General features: G+C 35.1%; 1 protein-coding gene across 2 annotated transcripts in view; it reads right to left on the reverse strand.

Annotated features, from left to right (window-relative positions):
- Window positions 1–19,373, reverse strand: part of NFATC3 (nuclear factor of activated T cells 3) — a 182,840-nt gene that overhangs the window by 95,674 nt on the left and 67,793 nt on the right. For both annotated transcript variants that reach the window (XM_044663206.1, XM_044663207.1), the window contains exon 3: window positions 14,984–15,146. In XM_044663206.1, the coding sequence (XP_044519141.1) occupies window positions 14,984–15,146 (163 nt within the window). The remainder of the gene's footprint in view (window positions 1–14,983; window positions 15,147–19,373) is intronic.

The raw sequence follows: 19,373 nt of genomic DNA on the forward strand, positions 1-19,373 counted from the left end.
TGTAATTTCTTGAAATATGATATCTAGGCTCTATCTTTAATCATAGCTTTCAGGTAGTACAATAATTCTTAATTACTTTTCCTTGATCTATTTTCTAGGCCATTTGTTTTTCTAGTGAGATATTTCACATTTTCTTATATTTTTTCATTCTTTTGACTTTGTTTTATTATTTCTTGATGTCTTACAGAGTTATGAACTTTCACTTTCCTAATTCTAACTTTTAAGGAATCATTTTCTTCAGGGGGTGTTTGTACCTCTTTTTTATTTATGTTAATCTTTCCTATGATCTCAGCTACTTTTTATGATTAAGTTCTCTTTTTAAATTTGCTTTCTCATTTTTCCAGTCTATTTTTTTACTTTGAACTTTATGTTAAAGTTAGCCTCTGTTCCTGGGGAATGGTACTGTCCCAAGCTTCAGGCTTTTTCACACTACTGTTTTCAGAACTAGTTCTTGAGGTCCAGAAGTTTTTGGTGCTTCCAAGTTAGCATGATTTGGGGAGAGGAGTAGCCACTGTTCAATTGGTCTGCATAATGGTCCTTACCCAGGAAGGGCCCTTATTCCGTTATGACTAAAAACTATATAGCTGCTTAGGTTCTTTCCTCCCTTGCAACACAAAGTGCTTCTCTCTGCCCTGGTACTGAAATCTGGAAGTGAGTATGAGTAATGGAGTTGTCAAACAGCATCTGGTCTTGCACCAACTGCTAGCACAGGGGTCCCTCTGTAATTTCTCTGACCAACTGCCTGATCCCTTTATCATCTCTGGCCTAAGAGCTCTTGAGGCTATTGTGGCCTGGACCAAGGCCCTCTACTAGTGTTGTTGTCGTCATATGCTCTCTAGGCTAGGCACCACTGCAGTGTCACAGTATGCCCTCCTAAATTGTCTTAGGGTAGAAAAATGTTTTACCCTAATCTGTTGTTGATGCTGCCACTCCAGAACTGGGATTTGAGGCCTTATTTTAAAGTTATTTGTAAAGGAAAATTTGGCTGTAGTGCTTCCTCTGCTCCACATTCTTGGCTCTGTCCCCAGAATTATGCTTTTTAGACCCAGTCTTTGACAATTCAGGTTTACTTCCATATCACAAGAAGGCATCAGAAAAGAACCCACAAATATGGGTAAGAATGTTGTTTTTTTTCCTAATAGAAATGAGAAATTTTATTTTATAAAGGCAAATCAAAGACTATATCAAATTTAATTTTTTCAGCATATCAATTAATCTCATTTTCTGGGCAGAATAAGCTTCTGGCAAAGTCTCAATCCAGCTCTGTTTAAGTCATGATGATGGAGAAGACTGGCAAGAATAATCAGATGATGAGACTGCGGCTTCTCCAACCAACCATAGCTCCTCTGGAAAGATTCTCCATGGTCCGTGTGGTCAATCCCTGTCCTGTCCAGAGAAGGGGAAAGCTGTGCTAACTGGTTCCAACAGCCTTGGATATAAGGCTTTCCTGAATCTTGATCCTGACTTGGGCACATCTGTTCCAGGGATTCTGCTGATCCTACAGGAAGCTCTTGACTATGGCATACAAGGTCCTTACTTTGGCCACATCTGTTACCTTCAAGGAATATTCTGAGTTGGAAAGGGAAGTTCCCATGGCAACAGAGGTATTTCAGAACTTCATGCCAGAGTCCTTGGCTGAGTGAGCAGAGCAGTGGAACTCAGTGGCACCCAAACCCTCAAGGATCCTCTGCAGGTTTCTCTCAGTTATGCTGACCCCTAGCATTATCACAGTCTTGCCTTTTGTCTGTTCTATAAGTTGCTTTATCATAGGCAATCCTTCTAGTGCTGAGCTGTCACATCCACTGATCAACACATGGTCAAATCCCAAGGTCAAAAGGGTTTCCAAAGCCACCTCTGGGTTGTGAACCATATCAAAGGCTCGGTGGAATGTGACTGGCAGGGGACGGCAAGTAGCCATCCCGAGTGTAGTTCTTCCCTCAAGCAAACCAGAACACAATTCAATTCGACTAGCACCTCCTCTCTCTGCATTTATAGCCAACTCCACTGAATCCACACATATTTCCATAAGAAATCCACTTGTCATTTCTGGCTACACTGGGACTAAGGTGCCCTGCCAAGATTCCCTACAAACCACCCGCCTTTTCATCCTCACAGTCACTCAAGAATGTTGTTGTTGTTCAGTCATTTCAGTTGTGTTCAATTCTTCAGGACCTCATTTGAGGTTTTCTTGTCAAAGTAAGTAGAGTGGTTTGTCATTTCCTTCTCCAGCTCTTGTTACAGATAAGGAAACTGAGGCAAACAGGGTTAAGTGACTTGCCCAGGGACACATAGCTAAGAATTATCTGAGACTAGATTTGAATTTGGGAAGAACCTTCCTGACTCCAGTCCTGTGGCACTCTATCCGCTGCTCTAACTGGCTGCCTAATGGGTAAGAAGAGTAAGTAAAATTAAAGTACATACTATGCTCCAGGCACTGTGCTAGTACTGGGGATGCAAAGAAAAAACAAAAATAGTACCTGCCTTTAAGAAGCTTATATTCTAATAGAAGAAACAAAATATATAAATCAGAGCACACTAGAGAAATACAAAGTAAAGGAAAATCTTAGAAAAGATGGACTTGTACCTGGTAAGGCCAGTAAAAGCCTCCTGGAAGAGGTGGCATGAGCTGAGTCTTAAGGGAAGCTTGGAATTCTAAGGGTCAGAAGTAGGGAAAGGGGAAAACATCATAGGTGAGGGGAACAATCAATAAAAACGGCAGAGAATGGGAGATAGTATGTCATGTTTAAGGAACAAAAAATAGGCAATAGCTAGTCCACAGAGTATATGAAGGAGAACAAAATTTAATAAGACTGGAAAGATTGGAAGAGCACAAGAAACAAAGTGTTTTAAAAGTAAAATCACTTTGGCAACCAAATAGAACAGTGATTCCCAAAGTGGGCGCTACCGTCCCTGGTGGGTGCTGCAGCAATCCAGGGGGGCCATGATGGCCACAGGTGCATTTATCTTTCCTATTAGTTGCTATTAACATTTTAAAAAAATTAATTTCCAGGGGGCTAAGTAATATTTTTTCTGGAAAGGGGGCGGTAGGCCAAAAAAGTTTGGGAACCACTGATATAGAAGATAGAATGGACTAGCAAGAGAGGCGATAAGAAGGTTATGATGTCCACATGAAAAGTGATGGGGGATTATCTATGGTGGTGGGCTGTGTGAATGGAGAAAAGGGGGCATATTCAAAAGGTACTCCAAAAAAGGAAATTACAAGATTTGGCAAAATGTGAGGTTAGCCAACAGTGAGGAGATGAGTATAACAATGAGGTTGCAAACTAGAGTTACTATCCAAGAAGATAGTGGTGTACTCAGTAGTAATAGGGAACTTCATAAAAAGGATTTGGTGGAGGAGAGATCTTAAAATCATTAGTTTTTACTTTCATATATGCTGAATTTGAGATGCCGATAGGACATCCAGGTCAACATGTCTCAACAGACAATTGATAACATGGGTCTCAAGAGAAAAACTATGACTGGATCTATATAGATCTGGAAACATCTGCTTAGAGATGATAGTTTAACTCATGGGATTGTATGTATGACATTAAATGAGAGAAAAAATTAGCAGAAAGAGAAAAGGAGCTAGGACAGAGCAATGAACACTCACAATATTTTTTCCTTTAGCAATTCATTTATGGGTTATCCAATTTCTTTTTCCAAGACAGTTAAGATCTCTATTTCTTGTTTTGCAATTTTGGTTGTTTTATATTTTTGAGAATACTCAATTTCATCTAAATTGTATTTTAATAGCATATAACTAGGTAATTTGTTCTAATTCCTCCTGTGAATTTATTTTTAGTTATTAGTTATTTTTTATTTTGGTAATCCTGATTTTACTCTTTTTTTTCAGGTAGTTCTGGATCACATGACTAACAAGACAGAAAACTAGACTTTTTTTTTCCAATTCTTATAACCTCTCTAAAATAGGAATTAGATGTAAGAGATAAAGCAATTTTCAGCTCCCTCTGTTAAGAAGGGCACCAGGAACCCAAATGAAATAAAAACCATGATAACAAGAGAGAACCCCCAAATAGATTCACTTACTTCACTATCCAGCATATGCTGACCACAGGGTTACTTAAGTGGATTAATCTACTAGCCAACAGCTCAACTGTACCCCTCACCTACCTCCCAGTGCAGAGATCTAAATGGCAGAAAGTTTATCAGACTGTGATAGCAATGTGGCAGTGCTCTGTTCCATGGCACGGCTTGGCCAAAGAATGGAGGAAGAGAGATAAGGGGCATAAGATACTTGTGGTACCTAGTTAAGTTTACCAGAGAAGGAGCTCAGAATCATTTCCGCCAGAGCCAGTTCTGACCTCCCTAAAAGTTATTTGGGGCAACCACTGAAGCTGGTGAACTGTGAATTGCCCAGCATGGGAGTAAGCTAGATATTATGAGATCTAGCTCCCCCCCCAAAAAATAAACAATAACTCTGAGGGATTTATGGTAAAGAACGCTACCCACATTCAGAGGAAGATCTGCAGGAGAGGAAACATAGAAGATAAACAACTGCTTGAATACAGGGGCTGAGGAGAACATGATTGGGGATGTGGACTCGAAACTACCACACCAATGCAACTAACAACAATATGGAAATAGGCCCTGAACAAGGACACATGTCACAACCAGTGGAAATGTGCATCGGCCATGGGTGGGGGGAGAGCGGGGGGTGAAGGGGAAAGTAGGGGTATAAAGTATGTAAACAGGTTAAAAATGAATATTAATAAATGTTTAATAAAAAAAAGAAGAATAGGAAAGGGATCTTGTAGAAAGTAGGATTTTAGTTATGACACAAAAGAAGTCAGGGAAGCTAGAACCTCTTTACCTTTTCTCCAGCCACTCATTTCTCAAGACCAATAAATAGGATCATAGATCTAAGAATAGGCTGGTGAGAAAGATAGGAATTTAATAGAATTTCACAAGGAGCCTTAGAAACCACTTAGTCAGTCCCCTAAAAACAAAAATCTAAATACATTATTTTTAAATTATTTGAAAAAAATAATAATAAAATAAACAATAAAAATGAAGATCACAAAGTGGTCCCATAGGGGAAAATGGATGGTGGTGGTAGTGGTGGTGGTGGTGGTAAAATCATCAAAATCATGAGAAGAGTGAAAATTTTTGAGCATGAGTAGATAAATCAATTCAGAAGACATTAATAACAGAAGAGAATATAGCCTCCAAATCAGGGGAAAGACTTCAGGTAACTATGAAACAATAACCGCAATTAAACAAAGTAAAATGAATCAACAACTGATAAGGTAGAAGACCCTGTTAACTGGATGTTGGTGAATAATTTAAAAGAGAAATGAAAATAGGAAAAGAAGTTATTGCTGGTACAGCAGAACTAACTAGCAGAACAGAAATATTGAACCTCTGGTGACAAGTTTTGTGAAAGAAATGAGGGGGAAAACTGATTGCAAATGTAAATACAAGGAAGTAAAGGAGGTAGAAGGGAGCGAGGGAGGGAGGAAAAGAAGGAAGAACTCTTTATATTCAGATTATCTAATGATTTATCAAATTTGTGAATCTTTTTAGAAAATTGTCTTAAATTTTCTTCAGGCTGCAGTTACTCTAATTCTTTAATTTTCAAGATTTCTTCTTATTTTAAAGTTATTAATTTATTTTGTATTCTTTTAAGCTGCATGTTCAGCTCTCTGATCGTCTCATTTTGACAACTTTCAAAGATATGAATTTTTTCTGAGGATTGCTTTACAAGTCACAAACTATTTGGCATATTGTCTCTTTATCATTATTATCTTTACTCTAATTAATTACTGTTGCTATGATTTGTACTTATACTCCATAATTTTTCAAGATGCCATCAAAAAGTAAGTTTAAAGGGCTATAAAACTATGCATTCCCTTTACACAGCAATATCACCACTACATCTGAACCCCAAAGAGATCAGAGAAAAAAGAAAAAGGTCTTTATACACAACAATATTTATAGCACATCTTTTTGTAGTTGTAAAGGATTAGAAACTGAGGGGATGTTCATAAATTGGGGGATAGCTGAACAAGATGTGATATATAGCTGAGATGGAATATTATTACGATTTAATGACAAGAATGTTTTCAGAAATAATAAGAACCAGGAGAAAACTTTACACAGTAATAGCAATACTGCATAATAATCAACTATGACTTAGGTCTTATCAGTAAATACAATGATCCAAAACAATTCTGAAGGACGTATAAAAAACGCTATCTAACTTCAGAGATAAAACTGATGGAGCCTGAATGCCAACTGAAGAATTACTTTTTTACTTTATTATTCTTGTCTTTTTAGTCTGCATTTTCTTTTGCAGCATAGATAATATGGAAATGTTTTGCCTGACTGCACAGGTATAATCTATATTAAGTTGTTAGCCTTTTCAAGAAGGGACAAGGGAGGGAAGGAGAGAATTTGGAACTTAAATTTTAAACAAATCAATGTTAAAAATTTTTGTTTTCAAGCAACTGAAAAAATTAAAATTAAATAGAAAAGGATGTCATTACAAAGTCTCCATCACACACAATCAAACTGATTCGTTCATATGCTTTCTTTATTACTAATTTTATTATGATAGAATCTATAAAGAGTATGTTTATATCCTTTTGCATTTATTTATGATTCCTTTATGGCTTAGAATGTGATCAATTTTTAAAAGTAAAATGGGATGCTTCGAAGCGTGTATTCTGCAATATTTCCATTACGAATTCTCCATAAATCGATCAAATCTTGTTTAATTTTAAAATTTTAATATCTGGGGGCAAGGTAAGCAGACACTTCCTAGTTTGTGACCAGGGGCAAGTCACTTAACCCCTACTGTCTTGACCACTCTTCTGCCTTGGAAACAATACACAATATTGATTCTAAGATGGAAGGTATTGATTTAAAATAAAATTTTGACATCAAATTTTGATTTTGTCATCCAGTCAGTTTTGTATTTTCTTATTTGTTCATAACTTTCTGTTAGATTAGTATAATTAATTATATAAAAATTAAAAACCAAATTTTGTGTCAAGAGATTCTGAAAGACCCTTTGGCAAAATTTAGGACTCATTTTAAAACCCTAAAAATCTAGGAATGGAAAATGACCAAAAACAAGAGCTACATTGTTTATACTAGAGAAGCATAACATTCCCACTATGTGCAAACATAAATTAAGAAAAGCTCATCTTCCCACTAATATTTGTTAAAGTTCTTTAAATGCAATAGCATTTTTATAGCAATAATTCAAAAGAAGAAAATTATAGACAAACATCAAGAGATATTCTTATCAGGAAACATCTTTATTTAAAGCAAATATGATGGTATACTTAAAAACTAGGAGTCAGAAAATAAACTACTTAATTCATAGCTATTACAAAGCTGTAAGATATAAAACAAGACCACAAAAATCCTGAGCATTTCCATACAGTGACTTATTCATCCCCCACCAAAAAGAGGGATAGAGGAGGGGTTAGAGAGTATCTTCAAAATAACTACAAAATACATAAAATATCTAAGAGTTAGTAACCTATGAAGATATACTCAAGACTTGCCTTTTCAAAGGGAGGAAGGGAAGGAGAGAGGAGAGAATTTTGAACTCAAAAATTATTAAAAATGAATGTTAAAAATTACTTTTACATGTAATTAAGAAAAAAATAAAATAAATTCTTTAAAAACATAATCGGGAAATATTTAATAAAATAAATAAAAACATCGTAAGATATAAAAAAAGAATCTAGATTACCTAAAAGACACAACCAGAAGAAGACCCTAGACATTACAGTTTAAGAATTCTTAAAAGAAAACTTTTCTTTTCAAAGAAAACCAATGACATCCTGGCTATTGTCTTGATTTGTGCATGAATTGGATTTAAGTGGGGCAGAGTTGCACAATTTAAGTGAGGCAGAATTGTACAAAATCATGATTTCTTACTCTGTCTTCCAGAGTTGGATATCTAAGTCTACTAGAGGCAAGACAAAAGTCAGGATGACTGGCCAATCTGACCAAGCTCTAAGTGCTCCCCAATACCTGCTTCAGCTGCCTTCATGCAAACTGTTCTCATCTGTCCCATTCTCTATGGGAAGTTTTCACATGTTTGGAGTAAGCATTCCCCTAACTCACAGATAGATTTTTGAGACTTGTTCATTATCTTCAACCATCTGCTGAGACAATTTACTTTAGTGTGGCCACAGTGCATGCTATAAGCTTCTTGGAGCCACAAGTGAGAGTTAAGCATATCCTATGCAATTCCAGCAAGAAATCTGATGGACTCAAAAGTATAAACTTTAGGATATTTTCTTCCACTGCTTTTTTTTTTGGTGGGGGGGAGGGGGAGAACATAGCTAACATGGGAATTTGTTTTATATTACTATTATGTGTGTATGTGTGTGTGAGTGTGTGTGTGTGTGTGTGTGTGTAATGGGTTCTTTTTTTCTTATTTCTTAGTAAGCTGGAGAAGGAAAAAAGAGTGGGAAAGAATTTGGAACTGAAAATAATAAAACAAAACAATCTTTAAAAAATCATGTTCAAGGGGCAGCTAGGTAGCTCAGTGGATTGAGAGCCAGGCCTAGAGACGGGAGGGCCTAGGTTCAAATCTGGCCTCAGACACTTCCCAGCTGTGTGACCCTGGGCAAGTCACTTGACCCCCATTGCCTACCCTTACCACTCTTCTGCCTTGGAGCCAATACACAGTATTGACTCCAAGATGGAAGGTAAAAAAAAAAAAATCATGTTCTGATAAGACTAGTGACCAAGATAAACTATAATTTCTGGTCCTACAATTTAATGAAATAAAATCCCATTTTTACAACACTGTGATTAGGACCAAGACTATTCAGTTTAAAAGGATATGGAGATAAATGGAAAAGAACATTTTAGGAATTTTACTAAAATGATATTTTGTTATATTTAAATAAAGGAGATAAAATATGCCTATGCTATTTCTTTCTCTCTTTACTAATGAATTAATAAGTTAGGCAACTTGGACAAAGTCCAAGGCATCATTATTCAGATTCTAAAAATTATATCTACCTGTAGTTCATTTTCAAAAGACAAAATGTGATACAAAAATATTAAGCCATTTTATGTCATATAAACTTTAAATGAAAGCCTTATAGAATTATAATAGTTATAATATATATAATATATAATAGAATCAAAACATTCAAAGACAATGAGATCTAGTTTTTCTTCTAAAGAGTCTCTGAACCTTCTACAAAGAAGATAATGCCTATTATTCCATGTGTATGCCATATACTAGTGCAAATGATTTCTTTGGACAGGTGGAATTCCTATAACTAAAAGCCTAAGAAAAATTCAAATGGGGAAAGAACAGGAAAAAATGAGCTATAAGCTGGAAATACGAACCCTTGAATGATTTAACAACAGCTGCAGGATTAAAGCAACTGTACGATGAGAAGGGCACAGTATACATATAGGATATATGCAAAGATAAAACTGCAACATCCTAGAATACAATATTTCTGAGAGAGGCAAAAGCAGCCTATTAAGACTTTGATAGGCAATAATTATAATTTATTAAATTATGTCTATGTTCTATTTTTTGAGATTAGCAGCTAATAGTTTCTTGCTATAAAAGATTTTTGCTTCTTCTTAATTGGCAAGAGAAATATACAGTTAGTAATCATAACCCTGAATGAAATGAAATCACCAATAAAATGGAAGCTATAACAGAATAGATCCAACAATAAAATATTTAGAAAAAACATACTTGAAAAAGAGACATACAGAGTTAAAATAAGAGACTGAAATAGAATCAATTTTACTTCAGAAGGAAGTGGTACAATCATGACCTCGGATAAAGTAAAAGCAAAACTAGACCTAATTAAAAGAGAAAAGCAAGCAAACCTAGATTTTACTAAAAGGTATCAGGGACAGTGAGAAAATATCAATACTAGATATATGTGCCAAATAGCATTCTTCCTGACTCCAAACCTGGTAATCTGTCCCCTGCACCATCCAGTAGCCCAAATGAGAAATATCTATCTAAAACCAAGAGCAAGAATTATCTGTAATGGGGACTCAGACGTCTTCCTAATAAGATAAGGGATGAAGTAAATATGTTCAAAATCATCATTTTATTCAATATTGTACTAGAAATGCTAGCTATAGCAATAAGAAAAAGAGATTAAAGGAATAAGAATAGGTAAGAAAACAAAACCATCACTCTTTGCAGATGAACATGATAGTATACTTAGAATACCCAAGAAAAATCAACTAAAAATTAATTAGAGCAAATAACTTTTTGCAGGACATGAAATAAATTCATATAAATCATCAGCATTTCTATAAATGAACAAAACCCAGCAGGAAGAGATAGAAGGAGAAATTACATAACAATAACTGCAAACAATATAAAATACTTGGGAGTCTACCTGCCAAGAAATACCAAGGAACTATGTAAACATAATTATAAAACACTTCACCCAAATAAAAATTTAAACAATTGGAAAAATACTAGCTGCTCATGTGTGGGTGGAAACAATATAAATGGCAATTCAACCTAAATTAATTTACTTATTCAGTGCCATACCAATCTAACTATCAAAGAACTATTTTATAATGCTAGAAAAACAACAAAAAATTTCACCTGAAGGAACAAAAGGTCAAGAATATCAAGGGAATAAATTAATTTGGGGAGTGGGGAGACTGTAAAAGAAGGCAGCCTAGCAGGACCAGATCTCAAACTATACTACAAAGTGATAATCATCAAAACAATCTGGAACTGGGTAAGAAATAGAGTGGTTGATCAATGGAACAAATCAGATCCACAATATTTGGAAACAAATAAGCACATTAACCTAGTGTCTGATAAAGAATAAAGAATACCCCAAAGAATCAAGCTTTGCAGCAAGAACTCACCACTGAATACAAAGGGCTAGGAAAACTAGAAAGCAGTTTTGGCAGAACTAGGCAAAGACAAACATCTCAGCATATACCAAAATAAGGTCAAAATTGGTAAATTATTTAGACATAGAGGTTAGTAACATAAGTAAGTTAGGGGAGCATGGAAAATTTTTCCTGCATGATCTTTGATTAAGGGAAGAATTTATGACTAAACAAAAGATAGAGGATCACAGAAAATAAAATGGATAGTTTTAATTATATTAAATTGAACCAATGCAGCCAAAATTAGAAGGAAAACAGGAAAGGAGGGAAGAAAAGGAGGATTTATAACAAGTTTTTCTGATGAAGGTCTTATTTTCATATTGTGTAATTTTCATAAAATTCAAGATAAAAAAAATTTTTTGAGAGTAATTTCAGGAAAAGAAACTCGCTAACTCCCCAAAATCAAGAAAGTGAACTGTTTGGAGAAGGCACCATGGAGAAGCCTGCAGAAACCATACACTGCATCAAAAGATCCAGAAAACTTTGGGATGTAGTGAATTGACCTGAGTGGGGCTGAAAACATTTACTCTAAATGTAAACTCTTATGTCAAAGGGGATTGACCCCAATTGGCTTTTTGTTAATGTGCCCACCAATCATTGGTTTTGTCCTCTTTCTCTCTTATTTCCCTCATATCCCCAAATTATGGTAATTTCTCCTTAAAAAGCACAATATTGTATGCACCTTTAGTAAGAGATCTTTAGAGATATAGGCTGGTTATCTGAAATGATTCATTAGGGAGACTAGGCATGTAAATCTGGGAGATTTCAACATGCATGTCTCCCACTGGAATCACAGAGGGGGAATTGTATAGATAAGAGTTCACTCCCTAAGGCTCTGCTGACCCAGCTCATCTTACCCAGCATCCCATTTGCATACTTATACTGCGTGAATGGATGAATGGATATATACATGCATGTGCGCGATGGGGGAGAGGTGGGGAGTGGGAATGGAGGATAAAAGTTTTGGTGTGGCACCAACCCCCTTCTACTTCCCAGAAGGCAGCTAGAGAGCCAGGCAGGAGAATCTGCACACATGGTCTAACTTAGGTTAGAAATATAGGCTTTTACTTCTATCTAGTTACTACTTCTACTTCAAGTGATTATTAATAAACTTTATGGGAAATGGAGTTATTAATTTAAATTTTACAATATACACACAAAACTGTGTCAAATTTCTAAAAATAAATAATTCCCCAATTGGTAAATGGTCAAAGGATATGAATAGGCAAAACTTTTCAGAAGAAATCAAAGCTATCAATACTCATATCATACTCATATAAAAAAATGCTTTAGGGGGCAGCTGAGTAGCTCAGTGGTTTGAGAGCCAGGCCTACAGATGGGAGGTCCTGGGTTCAAATCTGGCCTCAGACACTTCCCAGCTGGGTGACCCTGGGCAAGTCACTTGACTCCCATTGCCCACCCTTACCACTCTTCCATCTAGGAGCCAATACACAGAAGTTAAGGGTTTAAAAAAAAAATGCTTTAAATCGCCAATACTAGAAAAATGCAAATTAAAAGAAATCTGCAGTATCGCCTCACCCCTATCAGTCTGACTAACATAACAGAAAAGAAAAACAACAAATGTTAGAGAGGATATGGAATAATAAATACATCAATGCACTGATGGTAGTTGTGAAATGGTCAACCATTTACAATTTAGAACTATGAGCAAAGGGGTTTATAAAACTGTGCATATCCTTTAAGCCAGAAATAACACTATTAGGTCTGTATGCCAAAGAGAACAAAGACAAAAGAAAAAGGACCTATATGTACAAAAACATTTACAGCAGCTCTTATTTTATTCTGGTAACAAAGAATTGGAATTTGAGGAGACATCCATCAATTGGGAAATGGCTGAATAATTTGTGGTAAATGACTGATGGAATACTACTGTGTTGTAAGAAATGATGAAGAGAATGATTTCAGAAAAAACATGGGAACGTATATTAACCGATGGAGAGTGAAGTGAGCAGAACTAGAACACTGTACACACTAACAGCACTGTTAAAATGGTGATCAACTGTGAAAATCTTAACTATTCTAATCAAAACAATGGTCCAAAACAATTCCAAAGGGCTTATTATAAAAGCATTTAAAATTTTTTCTTTATTTTTTTTTTACTTTTTTTGTGCAAAATGACAAATATGGAAATATGTTTCACACGACTTCACAAGTACAAGGAGTATCATTAAGAAATGACTGGGGGAGGGGGTGGATGGAGAGAATTTGGAACTAAAAATAATTTTAAAAAATAAAGTAACAATGAATTACATACTTTAAAATAAAAGCTGAACATACTATTCATACTTTCATTATAATTCTCATTATCTGCTCTATTAAGTCATGCAAATGTTCATTTTATTTGGTATTTAATGTTGTAACGAACAAAGAAAAAATGATGCTACATTGTTTTAGACTATACTTCAATAAGCCCTTTAATATAACATTTCTTCTCCTATTCCTGAGAATTCCTACTCCTAAAACTAAATATACATATGCCCCCTCTTGTTTTATATTCTATCTGGTAACTAAGCTAAATTTTATTATCTTTACTGCTTCAATAACTGGTAGTTATATCTAGAGTTTCACTGTTAATGAACCTGTTCTAACAATTAATGTTTACTAAGGTTCAAAAGTGTAATCAACTCACAACATCATAAGAATTCAGCCTGCATCAGGGAATTATGAAAGTGAATTCAATCTAAACTTTTTATCAATACAAATCAAGAATCACTATTGCAAAAAAAAAAAAAAAATCACCATTGCATCTGTTTACTTTGGCCATGCACTATCATTTGGCAGTTTTATTAAAAATTAAAGCATTTGCACACAACTCCAAGAACCAAAAAAGCATAACCTAACTTTTTTTTTTTTGCCAGTTGGCAAACTTGAATATTTTAGTTCAGTCCAATGTAACAAAAATACTGGATTGAATGTAAATAAGGCAGGTTTTATAAAATATCTAAAAATGCCTCTCCCATAGACCTAGGAAGAGTCTTAGGAGAGTAATTAGTCTCAGACACTTAAGCTTACTTGCCCAGTCTATTTGTGTGCCATAATTTATGTCAGTACTTATTTAAATTTCTTTCAAATCTGAACCACGATTGGTTTAGTTATCAGAAACTCCATAAAGAAGCAGGCTTTATATCTCTGAAATTCTGGTACAATGTAGGCATTCCTTTTTTCTAGGTCTCAAAGAGAACCATATTGCTTTTAGTTTTCATGCTGTATGTTAGAAATGATTTCATAGTAAAGAAAAAATCTAGTACTTGAAACTGGTTCCATGTCTTCTATTCTGCTGACCAATAAGGGGCTGCCCAAGCTGTGGGAAGAATGAGGAATGACCTACCAATTTGGGAACTCAAAGAATAACCATAAAGGAGAAGATGAATATTCAAAAACACTGGCACTAATACTTCCAAGTATACCATATGTTAAATGAAGTAAAGGCATTAATGTGTAGTTAGAAAATTGGTACCCCTGAACTACATTACCCAGCATCCCTTTCCTTTCCATGCCCAAGTTGTATGTTTAAGTTGTATGGATAAATGTGGGTGTGGCCCCACCTTTGTTCTCTTCTCCATCTGGAGCAGTCTGGGGAAGTTTCTCTTTTCTAAGGCTATCATCTTCCTCTACTACTTCAAATTATTAATAAATCTTATAAAAATATAATACTTGGAGTATTAGATATTAAATTTTAATCTTACAATAAGCATAATTCTGGAACATTTAAATTATGAGATCCCTAAAGACACCTAGAATAGAAAGGCAAATTCTCCCAAAAGTACCCTGTCAATAGCCACAGTCCTGAGCCCAAGGACTGATTTACAGGAATTCCCTACACAGTGAATGCCTTTCTGGAGGCTTTAAGGAAGACTGCCCACCCAAAAGAAAATCTCTTGATATTCTTCAACTGTGTCATGTTGGCAATGCTGCAGCCATTTTTCACCTCCCATCTTGGAATAGTTTTTCACTTTGTGCTCACAAGCAACTTTCTAGGTATAGATAATCATTCTTTACTGCAGAACAGATAAAGAGTCTCAATTGGTTTGCCCACCGAGCAAATAAAAGCTCAAAAACCTGATACCTTCACAACGGGATGTCCTCCAGTAGATGCTTTTACTGCACCACGACTCCCTTCAGTTTCATAGTGGGCTCGGTGATGGGTTTTAGGCTGTACTTCTATTTTCAGTTCACACTGTCCAAAATGAGTTGGTAAAGGCCAATCTAGAGGAGGCAATGAGGATGTGCTACAAAGAAAACACAAAGGTGAATATTGCTTTACCATTACTAAGAGAGAAAAGCTACTTTTGCCAGAGTTATAGCTTTTAAGTTACTTGGTCTCAGAAACAAAGTACTTAAAAAATGAAAACTGTATTAAACAAAATTATCACTTATTTAAAAGAATAAAAACTATACTTGCCTTCCCATTTTCCAGTTGTTGTTTTCTTCTTGTTAGAAGAAAATGGCTAATTTTGACCTCTGAACTGACAAGTTTCTGAACTATAACCTCTTAAAAATAATACTCAAAACCTTTTTTTCTCCAGGTGTATGATTGTATTGGTAAAAATGCTGAGGAGTCTCATTTCACCAATGTAAATCTGTGACTGCTACTTAAGAAACTTGGAGAGGTACCTGAGTTAATGACTTGCCCGGTCATATAGCTAGTCTGTATACTAAGAAGGACTTTGAAGTGGGTCTTCCTGACTTTCACCCACATGTATATATGCACAATGAAGCTTATAAGCTGGAAGCTATGCTGGTGAAGAAAAAGGAAAAGAAACTCTATATGCATCCTTGATCCCAATTTCAACATATCTTCTCTAGCAGATTGCCTCCTCTCATCTTCTTCCTCATCCCTCTGTCTCCCTCTCTCTACCCCTCTCCCTCTCTTCTCCTTAATCCCTTCATATCATATTAGGTCCTAGGGGAAAAAAACTCTCTCCCCTTTTTATCAAATTATTATTATTTTTTAATTCTCAATTTAAACACTAAAAAAGAACATTACCACATACAATTGTAGACCACAAAAAGATAACTCCATCTGAAACTATAAATCTCCATTTAAAGTACTTAGTCTTTTTAGTATAATAAATTCTACAGAGTATTTTCAAAACAATTGTTTAAACTTCCTTTTGTTCTCTAATGTGCATTAAAAATTTTTTTCAATAGCTATTTGTAGAGGGAACCTAACCTCCCCATTTAAAAACCTATCCTCCAATCAAAAACTAAGAAAGAAATTAATTCTGAAAAACTCAATTCTGACCTGAGAACAATTCATAATTTAATATAGAATATTATTTTTGTGTTCAGTTACATGTAGTAAGGCTCTTTTTTTAGTGTTTGAGAATAATACAATACAATTGTTTAAAAAAAAACAAAAAAAATCATATGCAAGCAACTTTTTCTATAGAAATTTAGCTATAAAAGATCAGAGACATTGGTATATCTTGAAATGAAAGTAGAGTCAAGTGAAAGTTAGGAATAGAGAAGATCTGGGCATGTTCAAAGGCAGCAAGAAAGGAACCAAGGGATAGACGAGATTGAAAATTAGGAGAGAGGTCAACTATTAAAGAGCCAACCTCCAGAAGAAAAATGGAGTAGATGAGATAAAAATGTAAGTAGAAGCGCTGGTGTTGACATGAAGGGCCACCTCATCCTCTTGTAGTTGACACAAAGGAAGACTAGATGAGGGATCTTTTATATGATTTTTAAGCTAAGGTGTCTACCAAGAAGTATTCTAAGGAAAGAGCAACTGCCATGGAGAGTGTATTAGAGTTGATCAGGCAAATGGTATTGAAACTGGCTAACAAATTTGTAGTTGGTGATGAACTAGACACTGCTCAAATACATAAATTACATTAAAACTAAGTGGTAACAATTATACCAGTCTTTTGAAAAAAATCTCATTTATACATCAGCCTTTAAATAGCACAGTTTTCAAGTCATGCCCAACCAAAATTTATCATGCTTAAAATGAAATGCATGGATCAAAAACTGCCAATAATCAAATATACTTTCCTATGATAAAGGTAGAAAAAAAACATATAACTTTTTAAATATTTGTTATACATACAGCAACTGTTCAAAGAAATGTCTTCTGAATTTATATAACTTTTGAGAATAGAAAATGAATGGCTAACAAACAATAAAGACTCTTTTTACTATAAGATCATATAATCCATGCACAGGTAAAGAAATAGTAGAAATTCTAATTTCATAGTTAGACACAATAGGAATGTTAGGGTGAGAAAATGGAAAATTAACAAAATAAACAAATTAACTTTGGGAAAGTAGCTTTGCTATCCTATTACTTATATGATACCCAATGACTCTCAGTCAAGAGACTAAAGGCAACACCAAATGAATTCCCTAGTGGCACAATCAAAGCCTATGTTTTATACTACTTAACATTTTGATCAATAGATATGTATTCAAATTTGCTAACAAGGTAGTAATGAGAACTAATACTGATTACAGAGCTGAAATTTAAAATTATTGCGACAAGCTCCAAAAATAGAGAGGCTGAAGCCATCTTAAGCTTTAACAGTTATAATTGTAAAATTCTGCATTTAAGTTTAAACTTCTAAGTGGATTAGTACACACACAATGAGAAAGGTATAGCTTGCAAATGACTCAAGTATGATCTGTATGAAGTTTAGTAAACCTAAAGTATAATCAACCCACTCTCTAAGAAAGCTAATAGGATTTGTATGAAACAATGTTCAGATCATAGAAGTAAAAACACCACTATGCAGGTCAAAATATTCTAAAGAATTGTGTGTCCAAAGCAACTAGGTGGCTTGGTGGAGAGTGCCAGGCCTGGAGCCAAGAAGGAGGTCCTGGGTTAAAATCTGACCTCAGAGATACATTTTAGCTGGTGATCCTGTGTGACCTGGGCAAGTCACTTAACCCCAGTTTCCTAGCCCTTACCTCTCTTTTGCCTTGTAACCAATTCTTAGCATCAATTCTAAGACAGAAGGTAGGGGTTTTAAAAAAAGAACTGTGTGCTTTATATTAAGAAAACGAAGAATGTGATGTCCTGTTGAGCTTGTCTAACAGACTATATATCTGGGACAGATAGTTAAGATGCACTCTAAACTGGGCCTAGAGTTCAAAAGGCTAGACTGCTTTCAAGAAACTTCAAAACTATTTTTCTGAACCAAAAATTCCCATGAAAACAAAGGCCTGTCTTTTCACTACTAAAATTTTAGTGGTGCTGCTCTGCAGCAGGAAATAGGGAACACTACAGCCCCTTTAGAACTCAATATGAATATGGTGGGAATTGTAGGAACTAAGTACCAATTCTGGATCTAGCTCAGTTCTCTTTCTATTCAATTTGAATCTAATTCAATTTCTGTTTTATGAGAAAATGTCATTTAATTGTTGGAAATGGGACAAAACCTTATTGTATTTTTTGAACCTAATCCTGTGTGGCTAGGAAATTGGACCACCTCTACCTGCTACTTAAGAGATCCTTAACTAAGGGACCTAGTTATGTTGATCAGAAATCTGGTCAGATTTGAAGCTTGACACAAGAAGTTTTCTCACACTTATATAGCTCAAGCAACCCAGATATCTTATTTGCTTTCTGGCCCTTTATTGGTCCAGAGCAAGGAAGTGAAGGAAAACCTGAAGCCCATGGCTGAAATATCCAGGTGATCACTTGTCAGAAAGTTGTATTAGGGATTTTTACATTGCATATAATGTTGGACTAGATAACCTCTAAATTCCCTCCCAACTCTAAACAGTCTAAAAATAAGGGGGAAAAAAGGTAGAGAATTTTTTTAAAAGTGTATCTACCATCTAGTAGATGCTATATAAAATGCTTATATCCTTCCCCTTATAAAAAGTAACCAACAGAATCTTGTGAAACAACCTGTTGTGGACTGATTTAGAGGCAAAGAATGTGTAACTTATCTTCTCTATAAGTCATAAAGATTATGAAATATACAGACTAGAGGAAATTTTATGTCTGACCACATATGAACCATGTCCCATTGATGGTAGTGTTTCTGAGACATCCTTAATTCAGAATACATTAATGTGATAAGAGTTAAGTGGTAATTACTTTGCTATGTTCAATACTGATCAAATACCTATTAAAACTAATACCTCTTCCTAGATATGTGACCCTGGGCAAGTCACTTAACCCCCACTGCCCAGGCCTTACCACTCTTCTGCCTTGGAGCCAATACATAGTATTGGCTCCAAGATAGAAGGTAAGAGTTTAAAAAAAAAAAAAACTACTTACTTTTTTAGTTTATTTTTTAAGTATACTTTTTTTTTAAGTCTATTCAGCAAACACAAGAAGCACTGTTGTGAGGTAGAGATACCAAATGCAACAGTCTCTGACAGGAAGAGTTTGCTATAATATACATGAACAAATCAAAAGAGGAAGAAGTATAACAGGGCTGTGGAGGAGGTGAGGGGAATAGCAGCTTTATATTTTGAAGGAAGATCAGACTTCTAAGTGC

This window comes from Gracilinanus agilis, chromosome 2 (genome assembly GCF_016433145.1).
Source record: "Gracilinanus agilis isolate LMUSP501 chromosome 2, AgileGrace, whole genome shotgun sequence".
NCBI classification, from domain to species: domain Eukaryota; kingdom Metazoa; phylum Chordata; class Mammalia; order Didelphimorphia; family Didelphidae; genus Gracilinanus; species Gracilinanus agilis.